The sequence below is a fragment of the Microtus oregoni genome, unplaced genomic scaffold (genome assembly GCF_018167655.1).
Source record: "Microtus oregoni isolate MIOR12 unplaced genomic scaffold, Mior012 000003F_ref0000135, whole genome shotgun sequence".
Lineage (NCBI taxonomy): Eukaryota > Metazoa > Chordata > Mammalia > Rodentia > Cricetidae > Microtus > Microtus oregoni.
The window spans coordinates 62,526,825-62,551,055 of NW_024543062.1; the positions used below are offsets into that span (position 1 = coordinate 62,526,825).

At 48.4% G+C, this 24,231-nt stretch overlaps 1 protein-coding gene across 2 annotated transcripts in view; it reads right to left on the bottom strand.

The window, feature by feature from the left end:
* Tmcc2 (transmembrane and coiled-coil domain family 2) overlaps positions 1–16,725 on the bottom strand; it is a 38,841-nt gene extending 22,116 nt beyond the window's left edge. The window contains exons 1-2 of one of the 2 annotated variants that reach the window (XM_041648689.1): positions 16,519–16,725; positions 6,112–6,633 (exon numbers count right to left, since the gene is read on the bottom strand). In XM_041648689.1, coding sequence (XP_041504623.1) covers positions 6,112–6,633; positions 16,519–16,725 — 729 coding nt within the window. Of the gene's footprint in view, positions 1–6,111; positions 6,634–15,462; positions 15,931–16,518 lie in introns of those variants that run through there. The other variant, XM_041648690.1, reaches the window with a different exon arrangement.
* Positions 16,726–24,231: the final 7,506 nt, after the last annotated feature.

The following is a 24,231-nucleotide window of genomic DNA, read 5'->3' on the forward strand; positions in this document are numbered from 1 at the left end:
AAAAACCAAAGGGATGGGAAGCTTCTGACCCCACATTTTCCAGGACCTGCTTTTGAAAAGAGAGAAAAGGAAATGAAAGAGAGATAGGGAGGGGGCAGGAAACATGTCTCCTCTTCTTTCCGAGGAGCCAAGTGGCCTAACCCTGCTAGTGGCTCCCTGTCCATGCCCCAGGGCCCATTCCCAGAAGTCGGGGTCACGCACAATGTTACCCTCACTGTGTGCTCACTTGTGATACCCCCGTACGCTGACGTAGGTAAGACCGAGTGCCACAGTGACCTTTCTCAGAGTCGCATGCAGAATGGAAAACAGAAGGGTGGGGCCCAGGAGGAATAGTGTTTGTTTTTAATGGGGAAATAACTAAAGGCAGAGCTTAGATAGCTGGGTTTGGGACAAATGATAGTCCAGGTCCCACGATCAGGACTGAATTGCTGTTATGTGAGCCCCCACCTGTCTCTGCCACTCCCTGCTCCTTCAAGCCCCCTGCTTTCTCTGGGTGGGGGCCGTGTAAGTCTCAGCAGGGCCCGTCAGGAGCCCTAGCTGCCTCCGGGATGTTTTGGTAACTCAAGCCCTACCAGGGTGCCCTGGTCTGAGAGCCAGCTGGTGAGTTGCAAACAATGGTGAGGGGTGTGGGGAATGGGGGAGGCTTATGAATTAAAAATAGATGCTAGTAATAGCCAGGGAGCCTGCAAGAGAGCATGTGGGCTGTGTTTACTAGAGAGAAGAATACTTCCTATTCATACCCGGAGCAAGAGAGTGGAACCACACGCTTCCCATACCAGCCAATGGCCTCTGGGTCTGGAGAGTCAGATGATGGGACTTTAAGGTGGCTAGAAGATCCATCTTCCAAGGACAGGGAGGCACTTCTCTCCCCTCAAGACCCCCAGGGCCACACCTATTTCTAGAGGGACAGCTCCAGGTCCGGACAGTCTATACCTTAGGAAGAAACAATGCCTCTTTGCCAGGATCTAGCTGGACGGCCTGAGCCTGCAGTCCCTCCCTTTCTGGAAGACTCAGCCTTCACTTATGGAGTGGAAAGAATGACATCTGCTCTGCCAACTGCACTGTCTGTTATAAAGGTGGACCAGGTAAACAGTAGCAAAGCTGAAAGTTCCAAAGAAGAAGCCAGGCACACACCTTTAACTCCAGGACGAAGCAGGTAGATTTCTAAGAGCTCAAGGCTAACTTGGTCTACATAGTAAGTTCCAGGCCAGCCAAGGCTACACAGTGAGACCCTGCCTAAAATTAATTAATTAAGCAAAAGTTAAATCTTAAAAAAACAAAACAAAACAAAAGAATAGGAAAGATGGGGCTGGAGAGATGGCTCCGCAGTTAGGAGCACCGACTGCTCTTCCAGAGGATCCTGGTTCAATTCCCAGCACCTACATGACAACTAATAACAACCAAACATTTCCCCAGCTGTCCCCCAGTGAGGTCACCCAAGGCTCTGGGTTTGGCCTTCCATACACATCAAGAAGAAACTCTCCTTCTACACATTCTCCAGGCACGGTGTCAAGATAAACAGTAGGGCAAAAAAGCCCCAGAAAGCTGCCCAGCTGGCACACCTAACCAGAGGACTCCAGCTCCCTGCTCTCCCAAGCAGCAATCACCACCGGTTTCTGAAGGTGCCTACTGCCCACCTATTTCCTGTTTTTCCCAGGCAGCTGGAGAACTCTAGGGGCACCACAATTAACTGGATGTCTCAATGATCACCCCTCCATCCAAAATCAAGCCCCTCGTGTGACAGGCTATTGCAACTAAAATTTTTAAACATACTCACTCACTCACCCATGAGAGGTGGGCCCGGCTGTTGCTGTACATACAGAACTTTCTCATGAAGGGCTGAACAACCTGGTGGCAGCTGCTGGGTGCCCCCAGCTCTCGGGTTCACGAGGCCACACCCTGTCAGCCAAGTGCATCCAGTCCTCCCCTCACTGCACACTTCTCCCAGCCGAAGCCAGGCTCGCAAATGCAGTCCCATCGTTTTAAATGCTATCTATATGCTGACACCTCCCAAATTTATGCCTCCAGGTTGGATCTCTCCCCAGGACTCCAGACTTGTACTGCTTATTTGGCATTTCTACAGGGGTGTTTAATAGCCTCCTCAGACTTAACACAGCCAAAACTTAGCTCTGCTTGCTCCTCCCCCCAACCCCCCGGCAAAGGAATAGCTGTTCAATTTGCCATCTTGCTGCTGTTCAGCTCACAGAAATTTCTTTTGTCCTGCAGCCAGGCCCCAAACCATGAGCCATTCTTGACTTCTGTCCTGTCATGTCCCATATCCAATCCATCAGAAACCCTTGGCCTTAACATCTGAAACAAATCAAGAGTTCAGCCAGCATCCTTTCTTTAACCACCCCGCTCCAACCATCAGCTCCTCTGGAGTAAGTGTCAGCGTTCTATCATGCTCCTGGCTTAACCTGTCCGTTCTTAAGAGGTAACACCAGTAATCTTGTATCGTGTTCTCTAGCAACCTTCCCTATCACTTGAAGAAAAAGAAAAAAAACTCTAAAAATCCTTTTCCTGGCATACTGCCCCCCATGCAGTCTGCAGTGCTCCCCGTTCCTCCCCATCCCCCATCCAGCCTGTCCCTGATCTGATTCTGAGTTCTCTACTTTGCTGTCTCCACTCCATATCCACACAATTCACCCATCACGTTGTCAGAGAGGCTTTTCTGACCAACCTATCAAAATAGCATGCCCACCCACATCCTCTGCCTTCCTGTTCTGCTTCTATTTCGCTTCTCAGCATTCTTACTACCAAATACATTGCACAGTCATTTGGTGGTTATCTCCGCCCACTAGGATGGGGGATGTGTTGCTGCAGGAACTGTTCTTTCATTCACTGAATTATCCTCAATGCCTAGACTAGGACCCAACACTTAGTAGATGCTCAATAAATGTTGTCAAATAAAGGGGAAAGCAGGAAGGTGCAAGTGAAAGTGCTCGAGAGGGGCGGGGAGGTCTGCTGACTTATGGCTGCCAGCTGAGGCTCTGCTGCAGACAGGTGGTCCAGAACCATCTGTGGAAAGCCCTTTTTCTTAAAGACACGTAGAACCCATGTTACACTGAGAATATATGAAATGGCTCAACAGCTCATGGCCAGAAACTGTTGCAAAGTCACCTCTGGATGTGATCATTCTGTCAAAGCAAAACCTTGGGTCAGAGCCCCATCACTGACTACCAGTGCCAGCTATACATGCAGGGCAGCCTGGCGTGGTGCGGGGAACAACGGGCTTGGGGTTAGGAAACCCAGGATCTACCACAACTGTGCTACAGGACTGAACTCTGGGGTTTTAACATGTCTCTTATAATCTGGCTCACCCTGCTTAGGGGACCATTTTAATGAATTCACAAAAAGATGTCCACACTGGAAGAGCATCCAGTCAGACCTAAGCCAGTGTCCACCTAGTGCTAGGCGGGCAGAATGGCTGAGTGATTAACTTCCAAATGTTTCCAAAAGTCAAGATGCTCAGAAATCACAGTCAATGTTAGGAAGCTTTGGATCTTGTGTAGGGAGCTGACTCTGGGCTGTGACAACCTATAGCAGGAACAACTTTACAGCAGAGTCCTTGGAACCTTGATGCTGGAGAACCCACTTGCCCTTGTCCTCCCACACAGAGCTCCACACCACCCACCATTCTCCTACTCTCCCTTTTCCCACTGTACCTATCCATCTTCCATAGGCAGGGACTTGTCCATCAGCAGGCTGTCCCCACAGCTCCTCTTCCCAAGGCAGCCCTTTCTCCCATAGCTCCTGTGCTCTAGAAGGAGGACCGCCTTCTTCCTCAAACTCTTGCAGGCTGACCTGCCCTCATTGTTGAGGTCCTTGCCTAACAATTTTCCTCCCTCTGCCCTCCTCCACACATCAGGCCGCCTTTATGTCTCTCTGACCTCCACCACCATTTCCCAAGCTAAGCCCATGTTCTTAGCTTCCCCTCTACCAAGTGGACTACCTAACCTCTCAGATCTTGACATATCAAATTAAGTCTCTCTCCATTCCTTCCTTGTCTGAGTCTTAGTTCCCATTTTCCAAGATAATAAATCCTTTTCTGTTTCTTCTCCTCCTTCTCCTTTCTCTTCTTCCTCTTCTTCTTTCTCTCCATCTCCTCTTTCTTTTGTTTTTTTTTTCAAGATAGGATTTCTCTATGTAGCCCTGACTGTTCTAGAACTTGCTCTATAACCTAGGCTGGCCTCAAATTCATACACACACACACAAAAACAACCCTGCCTGTCTCTGCCTCCCAAGTGCTGGGATTTAAAAGCATGTACCACCACTGCCCAGCCTTTTTTTCTTCTTTCAAGGATCAAACCTAGGGCCTTGTACGTGCTAACACACTTAATCATTGAACTTTATCCCTAGTCCTTGTTTTATTGAGAGTCTCACTATATAACTCGGGTTAATCTTGAACTCATAATCCTCCTGCCTCAGCTCCAAAGTGTTAGGATTATAGCTATGTACCACAATGGCATCTCTAGCTCCACCCCCTCTTTAGGCTTTCTCTGTGCACTGGCTCTTTAATTCCCCCAGCTCTGAATCTCCTTTTTCCACCTCATCATCTTTCCTCACCTCTTTTTCTGCAGGCCAAGACATCATGCTAGCCCTCTAATCCCAAGCTCTCTGCCATCTTTGACCTTTTGACATGCCTCCCGTCAATCAAGTCTTCAGCTCTGACTTTTCTTCTGCTGATGGAGAGAGAGACCACTAGAGGAAAATGAGTCACAGCCCCAGAGCCTTGGAAGGGCACCCAGGTGTGTGTGGGAGCAAACCTGAAGAGAGATGCTGTCGAGGCAGAAAAAGGAGGCAAGGAGGGAAGAAACCAATGTAGGAAAAATAGCAGGTCAGAGCTGGCTGCCTGTCCTTTCAATGCCAGTGCGATCTGACCTGAGCTTTCTCTTCACTTGAAATGCCCCTCTGAGGATCTGTCTCACCTATACCAGTGACTTCAACCTCCATGCTGTTTTCACTCGCCAGCCAGTGGGCCGTCTCTACCTGGGCAGCTCCCAATGTACGTGCAGCAGGACAACCCCTTTCCTGGACCCTGCTCCTTCTTCCCTGACTTAGCCAGAGAGAGTGCCACTAAGCTAAGTCAGAAGTCAGAGGTTCCTCTCCTTCTCCTTCACTTCCATAGCCTCTTCCTACTCTCCAGAATCTTCTGATTTCCTCTTTGACATCTTCATGGTTGCAGCTGTTGCAATAACTTCAAAGATGGTTTCCTTGGCTCCTTTTCTCTCCCACTTCCTAATCTACTGCCTGCTGTCCTACTGCGCTCTGCACTCACTGCCCAGCCTCCCTTCGCTTCACTTGACTCCCAGACAGGACACAGCACAACCCCCTGTACTCTGGCCTCTGCTTCCCCAAGTCTCCAAAAGCAGAAGCACCTGCCACCAGCTCTCTTGCTTTGCTGCATACCAACCTTTCCTCCCTCCTTCGAGATTTAGTTCAATAGTTTCCTCCAGAAAGTCTCGGTCAGTTCCTCTCCACCCTGACTACTCTGTTTCCAAATCCCCAAAGCAGTCATGAGGGCCTTTCCACCCATTCTCTAGTGTTTCTAGATGCTGGGCGCCATGAGAACAGCAATGCTAGTTTGTTCACTCCTGGAACAGCCAATGAGGACTCGCTAAGTATTTGTTAAACGAATAAACAAATGAGTTGGATACATTCATGAAGGGCCAAATAACACTTCATGGATTCTTCCCCTTCTTTTCTGGTTGGTAATAATCACAGTGAAGAAACTGTACCAGCTTCCAGTTCAGGAAGCTGCCTGTGCTAACTCATTCATTCCTTGCATCCCAGTTTCAATTGGTGATGCAGAGGAGCAAGGAGATTGAGTGGCCAGTTAATGCTGCTAATTAGAGGGATAACCAGACTCCTGTCTCTTCAAAGCATCTTTAAGGAAAACAAACCAAAATTACTATCAAACAATCTAAGCAAATGACCATTTTTGAAATACAATCCCCTCAACAAACAAAAATTAGCCTCTTGTGTTTGAATTGGTCATGTCGTGACTTCTCAGCAAGGACAGATAATGGGGTATAGCAGGTGTAGGCAGTGCCAAGCAGGCCATCAGCCTGACTTCAGAGGTTCTCTCGCGGCCCTCCTGCCAGGACTTACCTTGTCCCCCATACCTTCAGCCTCCTCAGCCAAGAGGTATGCATTGCTGCCATCAGCCAGGAGCAAGGCTGTGTCGGTGGTAGAGGAGGAACGGGGTCGGCCTTGGTGCTGGTGCAGGATGGCTGCCAGGCTGCTGTCCTGGGGGGTCTTACGAAGTAGGTGAGGACTGCCACGCTGTGGCTCCAGGGAGCTGCTCTTGGCACGCCGGCTACTGCTCCCCCCACTGCTGTGCAGGCTGGCGCCCCGCTTGATGGAGGGCCTGGACCGGATCTGTTGTAACACCCGGTTGAAAGCCGTGGGTCGCGCAGGCAGGTCGTGCAGGGACACAGCATAGGAGACGCGGTGCATCTCCGGGGAGCGCTCCTTCTCATCTGGGGAGTCCTGATCCGATAGGCCCTGCTGTTGCTGTTGCTGGGCCTCCTGAGATGCTTGGTGCTCCCTCTCCCGTGACCTGCGGCGGCTGTGAAACAGGTGCTTCAGGCCGTGGCCAAACATGGAGCCCTCTGAGAGCTGCTGGATTTTCTTAAGGAGGAGAGATAAAAAGCCCTGGTCAATGGAAAGCTCCTGCACGCCTTGTCAGGCGGAGGTGAAGAAGGGTCTTTTCTTAGGAGACCAGAGCAGCTAGTACAGGCTTCCCAATGCTGGGGTCCCTAGGGCTGGCCTGCCATGCTTACAAGGGCATCTACCCTTCGGATACTAAAGTAAGTTCAGATCTCTAGACGGGATGTTCTCAGACTGGAGCCTGGGGCTTAGTAGCAAGCACACAAGTAGTACACAGGCATTCCTGGGGCTGCATCCTTCTCGACTGGTCTCCCCAGACCCATCACCTCCCTTCTTCCATGTTAGACTGTCCTTCAGGCTGCACTGGGGCATCAAGACCACCAAACATCCCTTCCCAAAGAGGTCTCATTGTGAGATCTCTTGGAAAAAGCAGGACCACATAATCAGGTTATACCACCGAAACAGGCTATGCTAATTGTGTGTCCAGCACCTTTCCCCCTTTCTTGCCAACCAAACTACAAAGTGTTGTTGTACCTTGCTAGAACTTCCGGCTTCAGCACATTTGCTTGTAGCTATGGTTTCTGAAACACCTTTGCTTTCTCGATAAAGGTACTAGTCTTTTCTAGTTCTCCCATCTGGAATGTGAAAATAGTATCTGGGGATGTAGTAGCCATCCTGTAACTATGAGATGATAGCTGATGATGGAGGACCAACACATCCAAGAAAACAGTCCATAAAACCTACCTCCGTCTACAAGACTCTACTACAATCGTGTGCTGTTTGTTAGCAGCCAGTGAAGTTCTGGCATAACGGACAATGAAATGAACGTTACTTTTCTGAGCCCAGAGTATCTACAGCAGAAACAGCTGTCCAGATGAGGGGATTCATTCCCCCTCAGACTAGAACCAAGCTGGAGCCCTGGAGCCTGGTGCCGCCCTCCTGCAGCAGTGCCCAGAGAGACTCTAGCTGCTTTCCTCCCCAGCACTGCCCAGGATGAATGGCTGGTGCACGGGCTGCAGCTTTCTCATGAGGAGATGGCTTATCTCTGTGCGGGCCATGTCCTCTGTAGAGCTCCAGAGCTGTGGGAGGATGGGTGGGACTTAGAAGACAAGAGGAACTCTTCACTTTGACCTCTAAGAGAGAAACAGAGCCAAGTCACCTGGGGCTCAGGAGCCACAACAGGGCTTTCTCCGTGCCAACATCCTATAACCTCACACAGCAACCTCTGTCATTAGAAAACAATTTAGGCAGTCCAAAAAAAAAAAAAAAACATTTACACACACTAATTTTCTTCCTTATTTTCCTCTAGAAACAAACAGAGCAAAGGTTAGACCATGAAGAAACCAGGAAAGCACAAGTCTCCAGCTTTTGAGTGGCTGCCCACTCAATGCTGCGCACCACCACTGTCATTGCTAGCTGCACCCACACTCCCGTGTGACTACAAGGCCTGCACTTGCTCAGAAGGGAAGGAGCCTCATCTGAGTCCTCCAGTCAACCTCGGATGCCTGCCACTTCACCGGCTACACATGTCCATCCTCACAACTCACTGCGAGCTGAGTTTTGAGCTCTGGAGGTATGTTCTCTCCTGCATAATCTCATTGTTTCCCCAGACACCCACAAAAGCAACAACCGCACACTCGCACCACAAATAGAGAAATTATTCCTTCTCAAGAACTGAGGTTTGGGGTAACCCTAGAAACACGTCTTCTATGCCAGGTGTTCCCAGAGTTGCCTTCTTTTCAGCAATGAGAGAGTCAGTACCCCAAGCCCACTTGAATATATACTAGGGAGAACCAAGATGTCTAAGGCAGAGATAGTAGCATGCAGGTACCATAAACTCTGAGTAAGTCCGATCCTGGGCCTCCTGACATACCTGAGCTACCCACCATCTTCCTCACATGGCCAGACTCAAACTGACACAGATTTCCCATGAGGCACCACAGAGGGGGCCTCTTGGCCCTGGTCTTTGCCCAACTGTTTTTGTTAAATATACTATATCCTCTGAACTTAATATTCTATTCTAGGCCATTCCTCCACACCCCATTCCTAACTTGCTTCTCTTACACAGAAGCCCCTCTTTCCTATTCACTCAGGGAGACAGTTTCCCCTTAAAGACTTTAGCTGAGGTCCTGGGTACACAGCCAGAACCTGGGAACTGGTGGATTATGGGGTGCATGGGGTAGGTTGGAGGATCTCAACTACTCATTAGCCATATCAGCTTGACCCTGACGAGCCTTGCTTTTCAACTTATGCTATCTAACCTGAAACTTATTCCAGGAGCTAAAAACTGACAGGCTAAAGCAGCCTCATTCCATTTTGCTGATAAAAAACTGAGGCACAGAAGAGTTAGGTAGTTCATCCAAGCCAAAAAGGCGAGCCTCCGCCGTCTAGTATAATCTACTGGCCCACACCTAACATGAGGCTACAGTAGTTGTGGTGCTGTATGCCTCCTGGGACCCTAAGGCAGAAACCGCAGGGTTAGACGGAGGCCACTGAACTGTTCAGAGATCTGCTCAGGCCTCATCATAGGACTTGTGCAAGCCTCGGACCACAGCTCTTCAGCTCTTTATTTTTCCCCTCCCCAGGTGCTCTGCAGGTAAAGGATCTTTCCACCAGCGTACCTAGGACTCTGTTAAAGTCCACAGTAGATATGAAGAGAAAGAACAAAAAGAAGCCATGAAACAGTGTGGGGTGGGGAGGGAGTAAAAAGCAAGAATAGCAAGCAGGGTGACACACAGGCCAGCTGCTTCTACCTGTGGGTGTCAGGAAGACGGTTAAGGGTTTTGACATAACTAACATGAGGGGGGAATAAAAATCCTCAGTGCATATACATCCCCAGCCCCAAGTTTCAGAAGAGAGGAAAACCATGGCGACCAGCTCAAGGGAACTTCGCCACCAACGCAGCAGAAAGCACCACCTGCTCTGACTAACAGGTTCCAGCTTCTAAATGTCACTTGCTCTTCCACATTGACTTTTGCTTTCCTCCAGCTGCCAAAAGCCACTGTGATGGCCAGACAAGACCATGTGTCAGAGAGAGAGAGAGCTGTGAGGCCGGAGAGTCAGGGATGGACACAAGCTCTTTATATGCATGGGCAGGGAGGTGCCACACCTGGGGAGAGCAGTAAGGGACTTGCACTGTCCCTTTCCTGGAACTGTCTTCAAGAGGAGGGAGGACCCAAGCTCCCTGGGTGACACTGTGCTCTCAGGAAGAATGGTATTCTTTCCTGAGAATGCCATGGTTTCTGAACAGCAGGCTTCAGCTGTTCTCCTCCCTGGGTGTGGGCCCAACAAAAGGAAGTTTGCTTCGGATTCTGCAAAGACAGCTTCAAGAAGTCAAAAGGAGCCGGGCGGTGGTGGCGCACGCCTTTAATCCCAGCACTCGGGAGGCAGAGGCAGATGGATCTCTGTGAGTTAGAGACCAGCCTGGTCTACAAGAGCTAGTTCCAGGACAGGCTCCAAAACCACAGAGAAACCCTGTCTCGAAAAAAAAAACCAAAAAAAAAAAAAAAAAAAAAGAAGAAGTCAAAAGGAAAAGTCTTCAGGGAGCTTCAGGGAGCAGTGTCCTGGGCACCATTTGGCCTAAAAACAGGACCTAAAGCAGTTTCCAATACCTGGGGGTCCTTGAGTTCTCCTCAATCCCAGAACTGCTGAAAGGGTCTGGGGAACCCGGAACTAATGATCCCCAGGTGGCAACTGTTTAGCCTTCCTCCACCTGGTCTGAAATTCCCTCTGCCCCATCACAGATAGGGCGCCTGGGTCACCCTGAGCCTTTATAAGCCTAGGTCGCCAACGTCTCCTCTATTTATAGGGTCTCTATGGAAACAGGGCCAGCGCTAGAGAACGAGTTACCGGGAAAACCCACAGAAACTGTGGATTTTCGGAGGGGATTGTGCTCTCCACTGCCCCCAAGAAGCAGCAGAGGTGGGCCGCAGAGGGGCTGCAGGGAAGGTCTATTGCTCCAGGCTTCCGGCTGCTGACCACAGAGTGATGGAGAGGCAGCAGCTGCTGGTTCCCAGCCTGCTCGGGGTTTCTATTGGAAACATTCACAGCGATGGAAGGTTTCTGGATTCATTCTTCTTCGCCAGGATCAGCTCACATTCAAAACAACAAAGCAAAGCAGAGCTTACTTAACCCAGGAGCAGCTGAGGCCAAGTCTGACCCCATTTGAATTCTTGCGCCTTTCTTACTTAGAACAGTCAGACTGGAGTTAAGGAGGGTCAGTCAAGAAAGGCCATCTCATCCACTGGGGTCTCTGGACAGAACTAACTTATGCACACGAGAACAACAGACTTTTATTAAAGCTGTCACTGTGATGTGTCCCCTCTCTGCCTCTTCCCATTGTCACCATCCCTGTCCATCTGCCCACTCCATAAAGCCTTCTCTGGTCATGCCAGGGTCCTTGGCCTCCCTCTACTCTGAACCCATGAGGGCTCATTATCTCCACCACTCATTCTGAGATTCATCATGCGCTGTCTTGCGACTCCGCTCCCAGTGCCTGCTCCAAGGGCTTCTCACCCACCAGCTTGCTGAATCCTTGACAAGACGAGTGACTGAGGAGCAGCCGCTATAGCTGTCTCGCCTCTTACCTGACAGAGACCCCAGTGCAAACATGGCTATTCCACTTTATTTATTTGTCCCAAGTCTACAAAACTGTCCTAAAAAGTTATGTAATCTTTAGAGAACTACCTTTTCCAAGGGCTTAATCTTTTCTAAAACTTGAAAACGCTCAATTGAGCAGTTTTTGCTTGTGTCTAAAATCCAGATCCCTCCTGCTATGGCTTGAACCCCTGGCTCCATTTATCATCTTCGTCACTTGCCAAGAATGTGTTGGCTTGGCAGGAGAATGAACTTACTGTCCCCACAAGTGGCTCAGGGAGGGTTTGCTGGGGATTCGTGCCCTTGCAGCCAGCCTCATCCTGCAGTGGATATCACTTAGCTAACTTGGCTGGAATGAGGAAACCTTTGGTAGTTTGCTTTGAGAGGTCAAATCCAAAACCTGCCTCCCTCCCCCATCCCAAGCAGCTTTGTTTTAACTTCTTAATTCAGGTGAGAGACTCCTATGTTTGGACCCTTGTTTAGCCAGAGCCTTGGTCCAGAGATGCACCATCCTAGTTGGTGGGGATTTCCAAGGGAGATGGCAAGTAGCATGGAAGAGGTAAACACGGGTGATTCTGGGTTAGCAGTAAGACCACCCAGCCACACCCTGAGAACTCACCAAGCCTCTCGCTGTCCATAGTATCATTTACCCTCACCTCCCTATTCATAATTTATTGAATGCTTCAACTCCTTATAGAGGAAGGCATTTTTAATGGAATTGGCAGCTAAGCCGCAACTGGATACACACCAAGAGGAAGCATGTTCTGTAAACTGAATTGCAACTAGGGCATCTGGGAGGGAATCTAGAACCCAATATGTGGCAGGGGAACAGAGAGCTTCGTTCGCCACATGCTTTCCTGCCAGCCCTAGTTCCTGCTGAGCCCACACATAGGGCTGCTCTGAATACTGCTGCAGGCTAGAGGGGTAGGGGCAGTCCTGGGCCTCGGGATCCTCTGTCCTGAGGTATAGACGGGTACAGATGGGTCGAAACCAGCAACTTCAGCGTTCCTCAGCGCTCTCTGGCCCCTGACACTGACAGGGACGGGGAAGAGGGCAAAGACTGTACTGAGGACTTGGTTCTCGTCACCTTATTATCCTAGCTGGAAATTCTCCTCTCGTTTGTTAATTAGCGCTCTGCCCTTTCTTTGATATCCTGATCTAAAACCATCTCCTCTTCAAGCACCCTTCTTGTTTCCGATTCCATTACAGGGTGTTCCAAGTATACTGAAGCCTGGGGGTTTTCATGCAAGTGTTTCATCCTGGCGTTGCCTTGCTGAGAAACTAAGTTTCCATTTGTTGGGTTAGGTCTCCCTCAAGTCTATCTCCCCTGATGAAATCTATCTCAGGGGTCCATATCCCACAGAGTGCAGGGGTCTTCAAGCCTGAGTACACCATTTCTAAATGACAGCAGGACTCTAGGGTGTAGTACGGTCCCAGGTAGCCGTACTCCAGTCACTGAATCATCTAAAGTGCCAGGAAACCCACATGCCTTTATACCCCACCGCTAAAGTAGCTGGTCTTCTCCTTCATTTAAAAACTGATACTACAGAGCCGGGCGGTGGTGGCGCACGCCTTTAATCCCAGCACTCGGGAGGCAGAGGCAGGCGGCTCTCTGTGAGTTCAAGGCCAGCCTGATCTACAAAGGGAGTTCCAGGACAGGCTCTAAAGTTACAGAGAAACCCTGTCTCGAAAAACCAAAAAACAAAACAAAAAACTGATACCACATTTCAACCAACAGAGGCTTGGGAATGCCAGTGTTATTTTCTTGACTTTGGTGGTGAATAGATGATCTGTCTATTTTTGCTTTTATTAAACTTTATTCATGTCTCTCTGTGGACACTTTTTTATATGCATGTCCCACTTCACTGTTTATAATAACATCTTCCCCTCTGAAAGTGTCCAGGATCTGTTGACTGCATAAACATACCCTCTTGCCGATGCACTGATGAACAAGAAAGGATCATGAGCCATTTACAGGGCCCTGAAGGACCTTCGAGCACCTGTACAGGAGAACCACTAGGATTCAGCTGTGGCTTTCCCTTGGCGTGATCTGTTGTCCTCTATGCTCCTCACTCAGTAGGAAGGGAGAAGATGGTATAGAGGAGTGAAAAGTGCTTACAACCAGATGGGAACAACGGGTGGTGGAACTTCCCCCTTTTCTTCAGGGAATGACTATGATACTGCTTAGAAATCCCAGGGGGAAATCCGGCTTCTATAAGGAGACAGAGCACCTCTGGAAACTTTCCCTGGCCAGCATCCCCAGGCTTTTCCTCTCAGGAAGGGCTCTGTTCCTGAACTGAACAGTGGGATTGGAACAGTGGGAGATGGGTAATGCCTTTGCCCAATCTCAGGCTTACCAAGCTCTCAGGACAGAACCACATGCTCAACTCAACCATTCACCCAGGCCCCGACTACATGCTGTATTCTGGACAGGGTCTCTGTCTGTAGAGTTCTCCTAAGCTCCTCTCCACACCCCTTCACACTGCAGCCAGTCTCCTTGCTGGAGAATTCTGTTACACTTTCTGTCAGCCAGCAGACTCTGTGGCAAGTCACCAGCATCTCTCCTCAACAAGCAGGGACTCGGAGAGCAGTAAAGGATGGGATCAAGAGAACAAATGAATGGAGACATAAGCTTGGGTGGCTAGACAGGAATCCATGCTAAACTGTCAAGCTACCCTTACACACTGTCTGCTGAGATCTCCCCTGGAGGATACATGCTTATGTGAAGTTGTGGCAAGCCTCAGAAGTGTTTACACAAGCCTCCTGTGGGGCCAGGCCCATTTGCAGGTTGCTTTTCTGTTATAGTTACCGTTTAAAAACAGCTACTACGTAGCTATTTTCTCCCTTCCCCCCCACCCCACGGGTCCTACCCACTCCATAATCACAGATTTCAGGCTAGCATGCTCAAGACTCTAGTGATGATCTCAGGACGTCCACCCCCACACCCATCCGTACACAAAATAACCGAGAAATGCACAACACACAATATGATGTTTCTTAAAGGACTAGAGACAGTAGAGGCCCCTGACAATGCTGGCCATCACTAGTCAAACATTCAGATGCTTCTAGCAAAGACGGGAATTTTCTGCTTCCTCTCCTACCATGGAGGTGCTTTAGACAGAACCTTCCATGCTTTTGCTCCTTGCTCAAGATGATTTCCTCCACGACACTCTATCAGTCACAACCCCAGAGCTGTCATAAGAAAATAGAAGTGGGACTAAGGGACTGAAAGTTCCTATCTCCAAGTTCAAAATGAAAGCAAAAGCAAGCCAGGGCCGCTGAACAGCATCAACTAAACACAAGTATGAGACAAATGGTATCACAAATTAAAAAGGAAACATGTCCCTTTCGGTACCATCATCAAATTTAGAACAAGTCAACTTCTACCCACTTCTAGAGACAATGATGAAATTTTTCCACTGAACTGTCAGCCATGGAAAACTTGCCCAGCAATGGAAAACAAGTTTGGCCACACTCCAATATCCCTTGTCTCTTTCCTCTGAAAAGTTAAGTGACATTGCCAAACTGGGGTGGCCCCCACGCCACATCTGTGGAGAAGTCTGTCCCGCAGTAAACATGTTGTGCTGAAGAGGACAGAGATAAACAGGCAGGAGAGCTCTGCTGGCCTCCCTGCGCTTGCATGAGCTTCACTTGCCACATTCTCCTTGTTTGGGTCCACACTGCGGGGCTGTGTGGAGGTGGGGCGTGTGTGGAGGGGAGGGTCTTTAATTCTCAATTCTCCTTCAAGACAGTCTAGCTGTTAATATGTTACAGTCAAGTGCAGAGCTGTTGCTCTGTCTGCTCCGGACCAAAATGAGCGTCACCAAAAAGGTAATATAGGAGGGTACAAACACCAACCTTCAGGCAGCTTCCCATACACAGGGATACTGTAGCCCCCATATCACAGCCAGCAGAGCAAGGCCAAAAGATCCCCCCTCCCCGTTCCTCTCTGCTGCATCAAAGGGACTTCTCTGTGCTTGTCATCTCTCTTAAAACAGAAACATGTCATTTGGGGGAGGGAGTGACACTTCTTGGGGTCTGATGAAAATCACAAGCTTTGTGAAGGGAGCCTAGGCGTTCAACAGAGCCCATGGTTAGACATAAGGTTGAACAAGAGGTCAGATTTGCAAAACTTCCACAAAATTTTACAAGACCACACAAGGAGTAAGGGACTCCCTTCCCCCAAGGGACACAAATGAACACACACACACACACACACACACACACACACCACAAAAGAACACATGCACTCACCTGGCTTCCTGACTCTGAGCTCTTCAGGCCAAAGAAGGAATGTCATTGGCTTTCTCTGGAGAGCTCCTCAGTGCCCACAGCCATAGCGATAAGGTCTTAACATAACGGGAGTCCTTTCTGCTCCCCTATCCCAGACCCTGAACCCTCTCCAGAGAAAATTCCCAAGGCATCAATCCCCAAGGCATCTAAGTTCCTGCCTGGGGCTGACATCTCTCTCAGCCCAGTAGTGAACTGGCCCGAGGAGCCTGAGCTGGCAGTCCTGGAGGTAACTCCAGCAAAGGCGCATTATTTATCCCGGCTGCTGCAGTAATTGACATAGAGATATATTCAATACAGCTCGCCGATTGTCTAGAAGACCTCGGGCTGGAAAATAAACAGCTCCATGTGAACGGCCTTTTCCAATTCTGGTTCTGGCTGCCGGCTCAGCATGTGTGCAACTTGAACCGAGGCCCCAACCAGCCCAAGCTCTGCCCTGCCACCTGTCAGTTCTCCACCCTGGGGGTTGGTTCAGCAGGCAGACCAGGATCTCCAAGCACTAGCTTAACCTCTGGCTCCACCTAACGGCAAGACATCTACAGCCCCCTTTCATAGATAGACAAACTGAGCTTCGTTCAGGGAGGTGCTCAAAAATCCCACCCGGAGAAGGCTAATTGGCATAGGAAGGTAGCGGTAACCTATTTAGCATCCCGTGCGGCAATCTTCTTCCCCAGCCTTCCTACAGAAGGAAGAGTACTGTGAACTTTCTAAGTTAGCTTCTTGGATCTCTCCAGCCCTTTGTCTGCAAATAGCATTTCACACACGTTCTTCAAACAATCTCGGATGAGTGAGTCATTAGACCGTTGGCTGAATAATGAAGAACACAGAGGCCTGAAATGGAACTGATAGACAGGCACAAACAGTACCTAACTTGCCACTCCGGTCCTAGCGGGAATGTCGTTCATTCTCTCTGACCTCTGCGAGCTTCTCCATCACTTTTATTCTGTTAAGACACTTCTGCGTGGGGTGGGGAAAGCTACGTGGCGGGCTGGGCTTGCCTGGGGGACGGTCTGAGCTCACCTTTAAATCAGGAGGCTTGCTTCGGGGACCCGGGTTGGGTGCCACCGCAGCGCCAGCATCTGAAGTTGGCCCGCCAGCGGAGTTTGCACCCGAGGCCTCCCCAGGCCGGAGGTCCGCGCCTGGTAGAAGGCAAACGGCATCTTCCATCCCAGCCCCATCCTCCTCGCCCTGCTGTTGCTGCAGCTCGTCCGATTTGCACCTCTTCATGGTGTAAGTGGGTCGGCAAGGGGAATCTGTCCTTCTAGCGTGCTGTCTTGAGGGAGACCGCACCCCCTCTTGCACTCAAAAGACCTGGGGTTTAAATTATGGACGAGGGGAGTAGGCAGATCACGAGTTCTTGAATTTAAGAAAATATCTTTTTAAAGGAGGCTGAGGGAAGGGCGAAGAGGGGGAGGCTTGGGATAGTTCATTCCGACCTGGGGAGCGGAGGCAGGTGGCGGGCGAAGCCGGGCTGCAGGAGTCCTTGGGCAGTCACTGGCGGGGAGGAGGGTCGCTCCCGACCCCCAAACTTTCTGCCTCAGGGCCGCGCAGGGCGGCGGGAAGCTGGACCACACGGCACATCCCTGCCCACAGGCCGGGCTGCTGGGCCAGGCAGGGCGCGCGGGAGCCGGCCGGGCGGGTCCCGTAGGGCCGCCCTGGGCCCCCGGCCCCGCCGCCCGCCGCCGCCCCGCATGGGTCTGCCTCCTCCCGCCGCGTGCTCCGCTCCTCGCCAGCAGCAGCGCAAGGCTGCGGCCACAGCCCGCCGCGAGAGCGGCCTACCCCGCCCGGGCCTCCGCCCGCCGGCGCCAGGGCGAGGCGAGCGCAGATGGCGCCGCCCGCCAATGGGAAGGCCGGAGGGCTGCGCGGCGGCGCGCGGCCACCGCTGTAGGCTTGGTTGCACCGCGCGTCCCCCGGGAGGGTCTGGAGGGCGACATGAGGCTGCGTTGGAGCTCTGCGGAGCGCCGGCTCTGGAGCGACCTCTCCCAGGCTAGGCCTTTACAATCACTCCGCCTATTCGCTTTGTTGGGGACACAGTAAGGTGTTTATCATCACTCCCCTAACTTTGCACCTTATGTTATACCCGTCTCTTCAGTTAGGGACAGGCTGGTCTCTTCTAGGATACGTGATCTGAGTCACAAACTTATGCCTACATTCATAGCCACAAAAGCAAAGAAGAAGGTGTGTTCTGCCACACTGCTCCTTTCTCTGTTTTAAATACACATCTCATAAGAACTTAGGCTTTACGTTTGGAAACTAGGTACTCAATAACATGTGAGAGTCCCCTGCTCCCTGAACGCAACGTTTAAGCAAGGATGGGTTGTTGCTGATAGGTATTAATGATACATACTGCAGAATAGAAGAGGAATGCTATTTTTTGCCCTATACAGGCACTGAGTGATTTGGAAAATGAGAGCCGATGTTGGGGTTACCAAGAAATGGGGAGTAGTAGTATTCTACTAGTAGTATTAATAATTGCTGTTCTCCCTGCAAACGGTATGCCTGCTATGGCAGTGATGGATTGCCTTTATTCAGCGGGCCGCAATTGTTAAGGCTTAAAACAGGGACCCGCAGCATCAGTGTTACTCAGGAACTGGACAGAAATACAAATTCCCGGACACTATTAAATTTAAAATTCTGGACCCAGAGACGGATGTTTCACTAGCCCTTTGAGTAGTTCTGTGGCATGCTAGCATCTGAGAGCCACTGGCCTGGGCTGCTGGGAAAGGCTGATCCTGTGAGTCACACAGCTTTCTCTGGAGGATTTTACAGTTTACCAATCTCGTTCACACTCACCAGGCCATTCTAGCCTCACTTCAGTCCCACTAGTGTGTGAGTTTCCTGACTCTGTTAAGTCTTTTTTTTCCCCATTCCAATCCCTTATTTTGATGTGTATCCTAAAAGAGACCAAGTTGTTAAGAATTTACTACAGTCAGGGAGCCACTTTCTAAACTAAGCTGCTCCATTTTTAGAAAATTGGAATTTAGAATGGGCTGGGAATGCAAAAAAACACCCCCCAGATCCACTGCACAGTATCAGGCACAGTTTGGGAATGCAAAACTATAAGCTTTTCGAATTTTCAATGGTGCGGAATGGCGGCGTGCCAGAGCAGATCGTGGGTAGACTAGACAGCGGGAGGGGGCAGATTCCCTTCGTACAAGGTAGAAAGGGAGAAGTAGACTGCTCTCTGCCTGAGCTGGGAGAACTGCAGAAGCCCCGTACACCTTTTCTGTTTTAAATACACACCTCATGACAGAGAAAGGGGTGGCAAGGAGTGTGGAGCGCACAGTGGGCCCACCCTGATCTTTGATCATGACTGACTCTGAGCTGAAGAAAAGCAGATGGGGTTCTTCAGGAATCCTTCAAGAGTGGGACTGGCGAGATGACTCAGCAGTTTTAGCACTGAATGCTCCTCCAGAGTACCCCGGTTCCATTCTCTGCACTCAAATAACAGCTAACAGCGGTGTAGACTCCAGTCCCAGGGGATCCAACACTTTCTCTGGCCTCTTCTAGGCTAGCTGGGATATATATAACTCAAAAGTACTTTGGTGACAGGCATTCTGCTTAAAGTATTGAATCGATCTGTTCTCGAACTGTTCTCGGTGGCTTTAGAAAATACAAGCACAAACTATATGCTTATATTTAAGATATGACAAACATTTGCAGACTCACAAAGCAAGAGACTATGTTTGGCATATAGGAGTAGAATTTTCCATTCTGTTTTGATGCATCTATTTTAAGTAAATATAACGTAGTGAGAAGAATGCTAGCTTTATGTTAGGAATTTTATGTGAGCATTCTGGTTCTGTTTGGGGCAACCAAATCAATAAACCTTTTTAACCCACGTTCTTCTCAGTTGTGATATGCGTGCTCACATTGCTGTTTTGAAGAGCCAAGAGGACAGGGCCTACAAAATGCCTGTGTGGAACACACGGCTGATGCCAGTACACCTGAATGAAGCTAGTGATGGATCCGCGCCCCTAGGTTGTATGAGAACATACTACTAAACATTCTCTTTGAATAGAAATCTCAATTAGAATAATAAACAAAGTCAGCCCTCGCTGGTACTTTTGCTAACCTGGTGAATACATATACAAATAAAGAGGAGTGTCCCAGAATCCTGTGCCCTTGTCAGCACCCAGGTCAGTTTGGTGAACTGATGCTTTTTCCTACCTAGGGTAAAATGGGAAGATGGGCAGGTAAGATTAGAGTGGGTGAACACTTCTTCTTTCTATAAAAAACAGTTAGGTCTGAAAAATAGGTTTCTCTTTTTCTTAACAGTAAGAGACTTCTAGAGCATCCCAGAAAATTGCTAGTATTCTTTTAAAGCTCTATTAGGAGTTAGGAATTTGTTTTAAACCTTTGAGTTTTTGTTTTTGTCTGGTGGAGTCTCATGAGTTGAGGCTAGCCTCTAACTCACTACTGTAGCCAAGGATGCTTTGAACTTGGCCTCCACTTCCTTGGAATCCGTTTTAAAACAACATTTAAACATGGGAATGAATAAGGAGCTGTCAAGTTGCTGGGGAGTTATTTTAAGATTCAGCATATCAAGCAGACTGGAGCACTTAGAAGGGAAAAACACTCTCAGGACTAGTTATCACTTTGATCACTATATTTTGATATCAATGTCATTACAAATATGTCTTTGTTAATGTAGTTTTCTTCTTCCTTTTCTGTTGGAGATTAACACTTTCACTCTGTCCTGTCAGGAAAACGAATCAACTTCTTTAGGAGTAGGAGGAGTAAACTATGCAAATAATCATCAAAGAGATTGGCTGGAGGATTGATGATGTCACAATCCCACCACCTAAGCCTGTGGTTCTTATTGGCTTTTGTAAGAGGCAGGGAGTGCTGGGAAGGTTCTACATCACTCCACAATTGCTAAAAGCTCTGAGCTTAAGCTAAATTTTACTGTTTTTTTTTTTATGGTTTTCTTAAAATGTGCCCAGAGCCTTTTACATGTTATTGCATTTCTCACATTATTCCACATTATTACTTGGTGGTATTCTCTAGGTCTCTGTAACCATTTAGAACAATTCCTCTACAGCCTATCAAATAAATCTCTCATTGCTTTAGCCACTAACCAGTTTATTCTTAGACACTGGGAACTGTCTCAGTTTCTTGCTTTTAGCTGAAATTCCTATATGTATACAGAAACTATAGTTTATGTATATTATATAATTTTCTCCATGGCACGGACCCTCTTGTAGTTAACCGACTTATTCCAAAGGACTAGGCAATCCCATTGCTCGCACGATTGCCCCGAGATTCCAGTGTCTGCCTCACTCCCAGGGCTGGAATATTTCCAATCCACAGCACAAGGCTGAAGGTCTGTGGGTCTTGCTCAGGTGGGATTCATATTCTTTTTTTTAAAAAAATATTTATTTATTATGTATACAATATTCTGGTGTGTATGCCTGCTGGCCAGAAGAGGGCACTAGACCCCATTACAGATGGTTGTGAACCACCATGTGGTTGCTTGGAATTGAACTCAGGACCTTTGGTAGAGCAGGCAATGCTCTTAACCTCTGAGCAATCTCTCCAGCCCCGGGATTCATATTCTTTATTTTGAAAGCTGGATGTTCCAAGGTAATGGGAGAAAAGTCATGATAATCACATGACTGCGAAGCATGAACCTTAGTTGAACTGCTCTGTGAAAGCTGGGGCAGTAAAAATGGCTTTCTCATCTCTATGGAGAATCCACACACATTCCGGACAATTAGATTCCTAAAGCTTAAAATTTGAGATGCCAAAAACAAAAGAAAAAGGGGCCAAAAAGACGGTTCATGTGCTTGTCACACAAGCATGAGGGCACCCACATTAGAAAGCCAGATATGCTAGCACAGGCTGAGGAGGTAGATAGGAGGATCCCTGCAGCTTGCTAGCCAGACAGCCTTGCCTGACCTGGGAGCTCCAGGTTCAGTGAGAGACCCTGTTTCAAAAAGCAAGGCGAAGCCGGGCGGTGGCGGCACACGCCTTTAATCCCAGAACTCAGGAGGCAGAGCCAGGCAGATCTCTGGGAGTTCAAGGCCAGCCTGATCTACAAGAGCTAGTTCCGGCACAGGCACCAAAGCTACAGAGAAACCCGGTCTCGAAAAACCAAACAAAAAAAAGCGAAGCGAAGACTCCAGCAAACAGTGCCTGGGAAACGCCTGTGCTGGTCTCGGGGCTTATGTCAGTAACCTGAACTACGCAAGCTGAATGAGCAAGATGGCTCCGAAGGTAAGGACACTTGTTGCCAAGTTTAATGACCTGAGTTCAATTCCCTGAACTCACATAGTGGAGGGAGAGAACCATCTTCTGCAAACCTTCTGACCTTCACATATATGTGCCATACATGCACGCTTGAGTGCACACACACACACACATGCACGTACGCACGTACGCACATAGAAAGATCAAATACCAGTTTTGCTCAGAAATAACAAGTTAGTGACTTTGCATCAAAAAAAGGATGTTGAAATAGCTCTATGTACTCTGTGTGGTTCATTCAGATGTAACAGCAAGAGCCTGTATCTTTACAAATGTTAGGCATTTTGCTAGAAATGTTATTAACATTTTCTTATTTAATCCTCTCTATACAACCCTGGGTGGTAAGAATAGGCTCTGTTCTATGGGAGGAAGCAGCATGTGGAGCCACAACACTTACTCCCCTTTTCCAAAGCCTAGACCTCAAGCCGTCATGAATGCATCTGAGCCACTTTCATGGCAAAGGATCTGCCAATGACCAACGGTTAGCAGTTCAATATGTATATCTATTCTGAATTTTTAATTTAATTTTATTTTATATGCATTTATGTGAGGGTCTCAGATCCCCTGGAACTGGAGTTACGGACACTTGTGAGCTACCATGGGGTGCTGGGAATTGAACCTGGGTCCTCTGGAAGAGCAGCGTAACCACTGAATCATCTCCCCAGTCCCCATATATCTGTATTTAATAAGGTATGTATTTGAAATACTTATCACTGCAAAGGATTCTTTTGTTGCTTGTGGAGGATAAAACAATAAAAGATACTTAGTCTAGTTGTGGGAAATGAGGCACAAATCAAGTGCGCAATAACACAAGAGTAAAGATGCAGTGTCTGTCAGTGTGTTGAATGGGAGAGATGTTCCGAAGTCTAGAAAAGGGACAGATTGCTAAGGTGGCTCAAGGACACAGTCATCCATCACAAGGGCTAAAAGATAAGACGTTGCGTAGGAAATCTTAGTTCCATTTGGTAAAAACTACCCGCAGCGCCTTGGAAATAAAACCACTTATTATCTGGGTCTCTTGCCTGCTATCAAAGTTTTGTAGCCTATTGGTGATAGAAATCTTTTTTCTATGTTTTAATTCTCTGAGATTATAGGGCAGTGTTTCTCAAAGTATGGTCTATGAACTAATCGCATGAACACTTTTGAATTGGTTTTATATGTAGATTCCCAGGCTTCATCCTTTTTTTTTTTTCTACAGAATTGGAAATTCTGGAGAAGGAATCTGAAAACCTGCCTTTTGGAGAAGTAGCCCAGGTGATAGTCACACTGAAGTTGGAGAAGCTCTGGGGTAGGGGAAGATTGGTTTGTCTTTTATCGACCCATTTATGAGTTAAACGACCACTTACTGCAAGCCTGGCACACACTGTCATTCTGTCTGCAACGTTTGTAGGAAAGCAGTGTAACTTTCATTTTATAGAAACCGAGGCAGGATCAGATCTTGTCCAAGGCTACCTGTTCAGCTGAGAAGGCCAAACCAGTTCTGCTAACTTTCAGTATCCAGACCTTTCCACAACGCCTACTGCACTGTCACCTAGGCTATAATGGTTGCCATGTGTGGCAATAATAATATTTGTCATATGAGTCCCACTGTGTGCTGTATGATTCAGATCTAAACCTTTCCATAACTGTAAAAGGGACCTTTTTTGCCATGTATGATATTAATATACAATCTCCAAATAACTTTCCACACAATTGAAAAGAACCTGCACTCATTTTTATACTTTCCTAACAGATTCTGAAAATCTAGCCCTGCCAGGACTTTCTTTACTTGGTATTATTTATCTCAACCCCTCGGGGCCCAGTTTGGAATGGCAAACCGTGTGCCACAGTATAGCTTTTATTTCAAACAGATGCCACACTTTCGTTCTGATATATAAGTGCACAGATGCTATCTGATTCAAGAAGAAAATGTCAGTTTCTTAAAAAACAAAACAAAAAACCAAAGGAGTAACTTCTGTTGATCTTATGACTTCCGAAAGACAAACTTAATCCAGGAATCCGCTCTTGAGATTTGGGATCATACTGTCCTATGGGAGATGTGTACACACGTGTCCCACACGTCATCTTCAGGGAGCATCGCACAGCCCCAGGCATACCCATGCAGCACAGGGACTCCACCCTGGCCTGCCTTACAGCTCTCACGAGGGGCTGGTGGGAGAAGATAGTACTCCCTTTCAAGATGCGACAACACAGGATGGTCTGTTCAGAGGATGGGTAGATAATACATAGCTAAAGCCACACTGATCCTATAACCTTTCACCAGGGAATTTATCTCCGGGAAATAATGCAAAAGAAGAAAACAAGCTACAGGAGCCACAATAAAACTATTTATACCGGCATTATTTATTCTAATCAAAAAACCCAAAACATGAGGGCTAGAGAGGTGGTTCTGCAGTTAAGAGCACTGACTACTCTTCCAGAGGGCCTGGGTTCAATTCCCAGCACCCACATGGCAGCTCATAACTGTCTGTAACTCCAGTTCCA